The sequence below is a fragment of the Sinocyclocheilus rhinocerous genome, unplaced genomic scaffold (assembly GCF_001515625.1).
Source record: "Sinocyclocheilus rhinocerous isolate Xijiao unplaced genomic scaffold, SAMN03320098_v1.1 scaffold3807, whole genome shotgun sequence".
Lineage (NCBI taxonomy): Eukaryota > Metazoa > Chordata > Actinopteri > Cypriniformes > Cyprinidae > Sinocyclocheilus > Sinocyclocheilus rhinocerous.
Window position 1 is genome coordinate 521,467 of NW_015660506.1, and position 10,650 is coordinate 532,116.

Sequence of the window (10,650 nt, forward strand, 5' to 3'; positions counted from 1 at the left end):
AAGGCGTTCCCCTAGCGCCCTCTAGAGGACGCAGCGTGGAGTTCCCTTTCGAAAGGGAACCTTTCCATTCCACAAAAGTTTCAGTAGATTATTAAAATGTTCTTCACACTACCAAAAAAGTGGTTCTTTTGGGAACTGTTCACTGAAAGGTTCTATAGGGAACCAAATTTGTTCTTCTAATGCATCACAGCAAAAAATCATTTTGAACCTCTATTTTTAAGAGTGGGTCCTTCATATGACAATGTGTTGGCCTAGTTATAGAGTATGAGTTTTGCATTATGAATAAATAAATAAATTATAACTTGTGTTACTACATTGTTGGTTAGTTCAGTAATGTTATTTAATTTTTTTAACTGATTGTTTTTCAAAATTATAATGTTCTGTTGTTAGTTTTTTACATTTTGCACGCCATTTTGTGCTGACCTTTTGATATCTTATCAACACACAAGGCATATGAGATCATGAGATCTAACCAGACAATTCTTCATATTCCTAAAACTAGATTCAAATCAAAGGGTGACAGGGCCTTTTCTGTGGTTGCTCCTCGTTAATGAAACCCTCTTCCAGTGCACATTAAATCTTCCCCATGAAGATCTGATTAGACTGAACAGGATTTAATTGAGTTTGTGTGGATGCATGTAATTGCTTATATTGTATTCATTGTATGTATTATGCTGGAAAGCACTCTGGTCAATGGCAATTGTTTTAAATGTGCTACAAAAATAAAAATTGTATTTATGTCTTTTTTCATATTTTTTTAATAATCAGAACTGATCATTACAATTCTTTATGTTTGCTACATTATTTCTCACACTGTAGTAAATATTCACAAAAATCATATATAACAAAGAGTTCTTATATAATCATACATAACTCAGTTCTGAGAGACCTTTAGGTTTATGCAAAGTATGAACACTGTGCATTCATGTTGCCAATAATCTGGCCAAAGCATTGCTGACACCAAGTGAAAGAAGGAGGAAGTGCACTTGTGAGACTTTTTTTTTTTCTTTTTTTTTCTTTTTTTTTGCATGTTCTTTCATTTTCCCTTGTGTGTAAGACAGGGCAGCCACTAAGCCTGTTCCGCTTTGGAAGTTGCCTTTATACAACCAGCTGCTCACAAAGGCAGCATGTAATAATCAATCTCTATGTGTTCCTGTCTGAGCAGTTTCACTAGTGCCGTTTGTCCACAGGTGTTTTGTTCCAACTGAGCAGGACTCTTGATTTATCTAATTAACTGGTCCTAGAAGAATGAATCAGATGGTGCCGTTTATGGTTGCAGCAAACATCTGAGGACAATAGAGCCCCAGAGATGCACAACATTGGAGCAAGTGGGATTAGAATCATTTCTAACAGCTGGTGAGGAAAATCACTTCCTTTCTAAACCCACAGGAGAGGAAAGGAGAGGCATATGCAATCTAATCCTGTGAGTATTACTGCCAACAGATATACATTAGTGCATCAAGTTAATAAGCTCTATGATTATTAAACCATGGGCAGAAGAAACCGGCGCAGTTCGATTACAAGCACACTGGATGCTCTGACATACAGTAATACTAAAACCTAACCAATGATAACAGTAAATAATATTCATATTAATAGAGTAATATTAATAGAGTCCACCTCACTATGCCGTTTCACTACTGTCTCTGTAAATGGCTGATAAATGTTCAGGCATGGTCTCTGGTCTTGTGAATCAAATCCCACTGGCAATTTGACTACCCACACAATAGCAGTGCATTCCACAAATGCTTTTCGGCAGTAAATATTTAAAAATCTTTCTTTCATTACTCTGACAAAATTCTCCTTTCAACAGATGTTATCAGAAAGGGAGCACATTTTTCTGAAGTAATTAATATCTTTCTGTTCCTCTGAATGTCAAACTGTTTTTCTTTTATTCTTTTGTCACTGTTGATATGCTTTTCAAGATTCTGGTTCAGAGTTCAAACTAATCACACAATCATTGTTGTTCATCAAAAGGCTTTCACTTCTAACGACACTCGTCGGGGGGTATAAGAACCAAACCTGCATTTGACTTTTGATGGCTTCAGCGATCACTCATTGAGATCAATATATTTCCACTTTAGAGAGAGAAATAAATATGGGTTGTTATCATGCTAGACCCAGTGGTTTATCACATCTGTGAAGCTTTTTTTTATTTTCCATTCAAACCTTTTTGAAGGACTAAGACAGCAATGACTTCAAATTTCATAATTTATATTCAGTGAGCATTGATCTGTTTTCTTCTAGTCGGTCTTGCAGGGCAACACCAAGTGCTTGACAAGGTAAGCATGTGAAATAAAGGCTTCACAAAGTGTGTTTCAAATTATCAGAGCCGCTGCACAAAATCAATGCTCTTTAATTATAAATGAGCTCATTAACTGAGCTCTTAAAAAGAAAAAAAGAAAGAGTGTGTCTGTTTCAAGAGAGATATCAGTGGTCAGAATACCTTCAGGTCCCAAACTTTTCAGGTTTTACTGGCTAAATATGCATTATTTGATTAAATAATTAAATAAATTGATATCAATTAAACATTTTTATTCCATTTTGGTTTACTACTCATTTAAAGCTTGCTCAAACTAATCAAATTCAGTAACAAGGATTTAAATAATAATAGTAATCATAATAAATTAAGTTTTATAATAATAAGATCAGAAAAAAAACATTATAAGTTTAGATCAAGAAGCTGGGTTAACTTTACTCTGACAAATGAGAAAAAACATTTAAATGACCATTCAAATCAAATACTGAACAGAACAGACATATTCAAGGTGTGGCGTTTTTTATGTTTTTTGAACTTTCCCATACATGATTAACATTTACCACAAGATTTCACTTCAATTGGCTTATTCAATTGGCCTGATTACTGCCACACCTGTTCGCAATCAAGAAATCTCTTAAATAGGACCTGCCTGACCAAGTGCAGTAGACCAAAAGATCATCACAAGCTAGACATCATGCCGAGATCCAAAGAAATTCAGAAACAAATGAGAAAGAAAGTAATTGAGATCTATCAGTCTGGAAAAGGTTATAAAGCCATTTATAAAGCTTTGGGACTCCAGCGAACCACAGTGAGAACCATTATTCACAAATGGTCAGGAAGGGGGCCAACACTTTTTCACACCACTGTAGGTAGATCTCCAGAAGCAGAGCTAAACTGCTCTGGGTTTGGAGACACCATACAGAGATAAACATGCCCATAAACGAAAACCTTGTCTGAAGGTGTCTTTTCACAACCGAGTTAGGTCTGTGCCTGCTCAAAATTTAGTGTAACTTATGCATGTTCAGACCCACCTCAACCTCAAGTATTAAAATATACAGTTGTAATTGCTGTGTAAATGCATTTATGCCACCTCTGAGCAGCATTAAACATTTAGGTATCTGCATAAAGATACCTAAATGCCACTTCAGAAGCACTTCTGTGCCACCTTTACAGTGTAAATTTGGCATAAGAAACAATCATTGCAGATTTTTTTATACTTACAATATAGGAGAAATATCACCAAACCATAAAAGCATGTTGCCAATTATGAATTATATGGATCAAACGAATTTACTTAATTGGAAACTTTTGTTAAGAAATTTATCATTTACATAGAGGACAACTGGACATGATATTATATAAAATATCGATATGAATGTAATTAATCTTAGTTCAATAAAAACCTATTAAAAAGATATATATAAAAAAAATACTTCAACTTAGCATTCCGCTGAGGAGTGACAAGCTACAAGAAATAAAGAAAAAAATGGTTAGGATGGCTGTTGACATGAAGCATTCACTTTGAAAGCTTTAGAAGTCTACTTTATAACAATCTACTTGTATACTTGTATAGAGGAAGTTTGAAACCATAGACCTTAGTAAGGGTAGCGCCATATTTAATATTTGACAGGAATGAAAACGAGGCTGTGAGGGATGTAATGATGTTTAACGACATGCCAGTTAGCTGAGTTTAAGTTTAAGTTGCAGGCCTCATTTGCGGTAAGACTAATGCACAAACCGCTCTGTTGTATGTTAAATCCCCACCAGGTGCCGCCAAATATTTATATTTAGACAGTCCTCAAAATGGTTGAACTTGATTAGTTGATTAGGCCTACGTCTAATTTTAATGTCGCAACTTCTGTAGTGACTGCCAGTGTATTAAGAATGCGGTCGAAATTCAGAAAGCTCCCACTACATGAGGTCTACTTAAAGTGAAATCAGACTTATGAAATATAGCAGGATTTTCAATGCAATTTAATCTAATAAATGCAACATGCATCTTCAAAAAAAGTGAAATAAAATGCATAGAACTACAAACATTCAAGTACATTTATGGGATAATGAGGTATATACCTTAACACAATAAATCTTGGCGTGTAAATTATTATGGCAGTTGAAAAGCTGTAAAGAGTCACAGGGATTGTCCGTGTTTTCAGTCCGGGACTCCTCCTGGATGATGACGTCACGCAGCTTCTCCAACTGTACAGTGAAGCGCGTGAGAGACTGAGACGCACATAACGGTCCATACTCAAGAGACTGACCGCATCTTCAAAAAAGTAAGTATAATTTATATGTTTTGGCTTTTATTTCTTCATCCGGCTTAAGCTTTTCATCGATTAGTGGTGTGTGGCTGTTCGCGTCGCTGTCTGCCACTGAGTTGCTACTTTCCTTGCTGAACTTACAGCTGAACTCACAACTGCTGTTTCTGACACTTTAGATCTAGTTAATGGGCAATTTTCGCCGTGTTTGACATTTGAAACTTGCAAGTCTGTAGGTCTTCTGAATGTCTTCATCTGTTTCCTAGGATTTCATAATCCGTTTCAACTTGTTCATCCAGCCACCGGAGACAGTCTTTTATCTTATAAAGAGTCTGAACTCACTGTTTCAGAGTTTAAAACTTGCATTTAGCCCTAAAAAACTGCATAACTAGAGAAATGCCAGAAAAATGTCCTTTGCGCCCTATTTTAGACTGATCAATGTAACTGTAACCGATGCTAATTTTATTAGTATCAGGACTCAAACCTTTGGGCAATTTTCGCCGTGTTTGACATTTGAAACTTGCAAGTCTGTAGGTAGGTCTTCTGAATGTCTTCATCTGTTTCCTAGGATTTCACAATCCGTTTCAACTTGTTCATCCAGCCACCGGAGACAGTCTTTTATCTTATAAAGAATCTGAACTCACTGTTTCAGAGTTTAAAACTTGCATTTAGCCCTAAAAAACTGCATAACTAGAGAAATGCCAGAAAAATGTCCTTTGCGCCCTATTTTAGACTGATCAATGTAACTGTAACCGATGCTAATTTTATTAGTATCAGGACTCAAACCTTGAACTGAGAAGTTCATCTTAAATAATATATACTAGTTTCGCATAATTAATGTTTAATTAAACAGTCTGAACATGATTTTCTTCCCCATTTCTCCTCATAAGTCATCTACATAGGCCTACATTTTTTAGATATGTGGGAAAATACTTTACTATAAAACATGGTACAGATGTTTTGAACTCTGTCTGGAATGTACCATACTTCAAAAAAAAAAGTTTTTTATATGTTTTTTTTTTATTTCTTTTATTTGGCACATGATTAAACATTACTGTGGTATTTTAGCAATTCATATTGTTTAAATATTGTAGAAAGCCATGTCACCAAAAAGCAGCCGTCATGCTTCAAAACTCTGTATGCTTGTAAGACAAGTTCAGTCCTGAAAATGTCCACTGATGCATAAAGGTCTATGACGTTAGCAATTAATTTAACAATATACACTGAAATTCTCTTGATGTCATAGACCGGTATGTTCTATCATACCCTGAAGGTGTTTGCTAAAATATGATTGTGCAATGTAAGTTTTGGGAAATGCAGCACATCCTTATTTCACAGGCATTTCCTCTGTATTTCTGAAACAAAAGGTGGTACAATTGGTCTTTCACAGAGCAGATCCTGCAGCCCTTATAAACACACACACACACACAAATAAATAAAAGTGAAATCTTTTTAAAGTCAGGCTCTACCCACAACAGCAATTTTACCATGCAATTTTCAGAAACATTTTGTCCAGTTCTGAAAAAAAAATATCTAAATGTTTACTGCATGTAAATTTCTAGTAATATCTCTCATATAATTATTTACAGAGCAGAACATGACTGCTACCCATTTGCTGATTTAAGCCAATATTTGTACCTTATATGGTGTATTTCTGTATGAACAGTCTTAACATTGCATATAAAACTGTAACCCTTACCAGTAAGGCAGCCTAAGTGGCTTTGCTTTTTTAGTTAGTAGTTTCATAATATTTCAGACTGTTGTGCGTGAGACATTCCCAGTAGGCTACAGCTGGGCATTTTCTCTAAAGGCAATTCACTGTGTGTGCTTTGTTCCCCAAGGTGGTAGCCATGGAAACCACTGATGTGTATTGCTGGAGAGCCTTTACAGTTCATGATCAGACTTAAGAGGATGCCGAGTTCCACTCAAACACTATCCTACTTTTGATTACTAAAAGCAAGCAACGTTTAAGCCTTAAGCTTGCATACTGCAAAGCAGCTCAGATGGAACTTCTATTTATAAATGAATAATTCAAACACTTTGCACAATTTTTGAAGCAATCATTGGATAACATAAGTCATTGCACAAAAATACAAAAAAATAAATAGAAATATAATAATTAACATAAAAAAAGAGGAACAAATGTAGCAACTTTGATTTCAGGCTATATTTATTGTGCAACCCTTCATAGAGACCAGGGCCTTTTATTCTCTGTTTATGTTCAAGAGGATGTCACGAATAAAGTAGACGTGTCTGGACAAGAGCAAATATTTCTGCCCTTATTAGCCTTACTTCAAGACAAGTAGTGGCAAAGTGTAGGCTCTCTTAGGTTTAGGATAAGTGGAATGAGGCCATAAAACTGAAATTTGCCTTATATGCCTGATATAGACCAATATGGAAAGAGTTGTACGAGTTACTTTACAATCTTACTGTGATTAAATTACTAATTAACACTAAATGGAAAAAAAATATATAGTCATCACAGTCAACAGCATATAATCCTTGTTGATGAATGCTTGTTCTGATCATTTCTTAATCGGAAAAGGACTGATACAAAATTAACATTAGGAAAAAAAATTAATGTTTTTAGAAAATATTTGAGAACTAATTATTTTTTTTAAGAATTACACATGAATATTCTTATGAAATTTTTACAGTTTATTCTTTTCATTTTCTTGAACTCCTGGTTCATCTCTGGTGTTTTATTGTGCAAACAATATCAAATTTCCTTAAAGAATATATTCAGCAGAAATAAAAAAGCAAACTTATAATGTCCTTTCACCTTTACTTTGTGACAGATATTATGGAAGGCCATTGATTTCTCACACTGAAACAAACATGGGAAGAAAAACTTGAGACAAGAAGTGGAGTTTGGTAGAAATACACACCATGGCTGCCCATCGCATTCGATCAGTGAACAACAACACTGTGCTCCCTCGCTGCAGATCTGAGGGTGCACTTATTGATCTCAGTGAAGGAGTGCCAGAGGCCACCCTTACAGATTTTAAAGGTTTCCTTTCTTATTTTTACCTCACAATCAGCATAGTGTTAACTTCTAGTATTACCCTCATTCACTTTTTCTTTTTTTTTTTTTTTACAGTGCCTTCACCTAGTGCCTTACGACTGGATGCTACTGCCTCATTTGGAGCTGTCAGGGAAGTGATTGCCATTAAGGATTACTGTCCATCCAGCTTTACCACACTCAAATTCTCAAAGGGAGACTGTCTTTATGTTATAGACACATCGGGTGAAGAGTGGTGGTATGCACACAACAGTAAAGAGATGGGATATATCCCAGCTGCTTATGTCCAGCCGATCAATTATCGAGATTTCACGTTCAGTGATAGCGGCATGATTGACAGCCTAAGTGACATTTCTGAGGGGGTGAGAGAAATGGATATCTCGGGGGAGTGGACGGGGTCCACCAAAACCACAGAATCTAATAATGACCATCCTTTTGTTAATAAACGGATGTCAACTAACCCTTTCCTAAATGGCACGCTGCAAGGTGCCCCTGACCAAAACAGCAACCAGAATTCAGCAAATGCTTTGTGTTTAGATAATCTCTCACCTCCCATCTCAAACACCAGCAGCACTATTAATATTAATGGCTTTGAAAGTGGGCTACTTGACACGCACAATATTAGCCCTGGCTCAGGGATTGGCCTAAATTTTCGCAGAGACAATCCGTTTTTTATGAGTAAGCGTTGCTATAGCATGTCAGAACTGTCTGTCCTGCAGTCCCTGTCTGATGGGAATCAAGGTTCCTTGAGTTTTTTTGGTGGCTTGAAGTCACCTAAACCTGAGCATTTTCAAAGTAGAGAGGATTTCAAAACGGCATGGCTAAATCACCGTAAACTTACAAGATCCTGCCATGACCTGGACTCCATTGGACAAAACCCAGGTTGGGGGCAAACCCAGCCAATAGAGGCCAATATTGTGTGCAAACTGGACAGTTCTGGTGGTGCCGTGCAGCTACCAAATACCAGTATCAGTATATATATTCCCGAGGGTCACGTTGCACCGGGTGAGACTCAGCAGATATCGCTGAAGGCACTTCTGGATCCACCGTTGGAGCTTAACAACGATAGATGTACTACCGTAAGTCCAGTGGTAGAAGTAAAACTCAGTAACATGGAAACCAAGACCCCGGTCGCTTTAGAGATGAAGGTTTCTGTTGTAGTAAAGATAGAGAGCCGCAAAACCGCAGAGGTGGTGTGTGTGAGAAGCGACTTCAAGGAAGGTCCGTATGTCCCTATTCCACATGTATACATGTATGGAGACACAGTTCAAGTAACTCTGGACAATTTAGAGCCTTGCATGTATGTCTCTGTAGTTGCCCAAGCACAAACGTTGGCCCCATACAACACAGTCTGGGAACATGTCGTAAAAAAGGTCACTCTTGGGGTATACGGGCCAAAACACATCCACCCATCCTTCAACACAGTAGTGGCCATTTTTGGCCATGACTGCTCCCCAAAGACGTTGCTAGTGAGCGATGTAAAAAAGCACTTACAGTCAACTCCACCTGTCGTCCTCCAGCTCTGGGGAAAGCACCAGTTTGTACTAACAAAACCTCAAGACCTTCAGGTTGGCATGTATTCAAACATGTCCAATTTTGATGTGAGAGCCAATGAACAGGCAAGGACCGTGAGGGGATTTCAGATCAAACTTGGCAAAGTGGCCCGCCTCATCTACATGATCGCAGCACGCGATTCAACTGACATAATTTCTCTAGTTCATACCAGAGCTTGCCAAATAAATATTTCATAACATTACTCACACACACCTGAGACTCAAAGCAAAGACCAAGTGCTAAACATTTTAAAGTGCCACCTTATTTGCAGAACAACACCAGCTACCCACTGAATTATGCTGTCCTGAAACAAAACAACAATATAATGATCAATATAGTGACCATTCCTAAATAAACTGACTGAAAAACATTCAATCTCTCAAACAAAACCTTATCTCTCTCACTTGGTCTATATTACGACGGTGGATAATGTGCTAATATGCAGGTTTGTCTGGTTGTCTCCTGCATCAACCACTCTGTGCCACTGTGTCAATAAAGCCTGATGTTAAAGGGGTCATATGATGTTGCTAAAAAGAACATTATGTTGTGTATTTGGTGTAATACAATGTGTTTATTTGTCAGCAGGAACCTGAAGCAGGATGTTTCCCAAGGAAATATCAAGTTGCATTTTAGCTACTTACAGTATTTTACAAACACTTATATAAATCTGCTCTATGATGCATCAGTCATTCTGCAACAATCACCTAAAAGAAACCTCTCTATATAAGAGAGAGCTCACACTGAAGATTATTTAAATAAAAATCACATATTTAAATCGTATGTATTTAAACCAGGGCTGTCAATAGATTAAAAAAATCATATCAACATGCAGCAACACAGATCGTGAAGCATGCGCAGACATGCAAAAGTTTAGGTAATACAGGCACTGGACTAAAATAACAATGAGCTGAAACAACATCTGCTCGAAACACCATATTTGAGTGTGAGTGTGATTTAAATTATGATATTGACCAGACAACATACATCATGTAGACTAGGCTACTCCTTTGACATAATGTGTTATATCACTGAAGTGAAGCAGGCTAAATGAATGTCAGGTACACACGTTCGTTATGAACTAAAATTAGGAAGGGCCATCTGTGACCATCTCAAAAGTGTCAACATACCCAAGAGTGAAAATGCCGGAAGAAGTGATCGTGTTGAAGGAGAATCTAAGTTGTGCAGATGTTTCCTTTTTAATTGTTAGCATCTCTAGACAGAAGCATCAAATATGGAAAAGAGACGCCCTAAACTACACAAACCCACCACACCTACAAATCCATTGCCAGGAGATTGCTAACAGACATGCATCTGCAATTCTCTTCACATCTGAATAAAGTACTTGCATTTTCTGCATAGAGAAGAATTAGCATTTTAGAGCAGTGTTTCCCAACCGGGGTGCCGTCTGTCGAGAGCAGGGGTGCCGTGTAAAAAAAACATTTTTTAATATTTTTAAATTGCTAAAATGTTCAAAAAAGCATCTATTATATATTATCCATTTCTGATGTTGCCAATAATTAGAGATGCACCAACATTTCGGCTGGCGAAAATTAGTT

General features: G+C 37.0%; 1 protein-coding gene across 1 annotated transcript in view; it reads left to right on the top strand.

The window, feature by feature from the left end:
* Positions 1 to 4,398: 4,398 nt before the first annotated feature.
* Positions 4,399 to 10,650, top strand: part of LOC107725210 (SH3 domain-binding protein 4-like) — a 20,013-nt gene continuing 13,761 nt past the window's right edge. Inside the window, exons 1-3 of the mRNA XM_016534397.1 lie at positions 4,399 to 4,536; positions 7,317 to 7,528; positions 7,619 to 9,255. Coding sequence (XP_016389883.1) covers positions 7,408 to 7,528; positions 7,619 to 9,255 — 1,758 coding nt within the window. The 5' untranslated portion in view covers positions 4,399 to 4,536; positions 7,317 to 7,407. The remainder of the gene's footprint in view (positions 4,537 to 7,316; positions 7,529 to 7,618; positions 9,256 to 10,650) is intronic.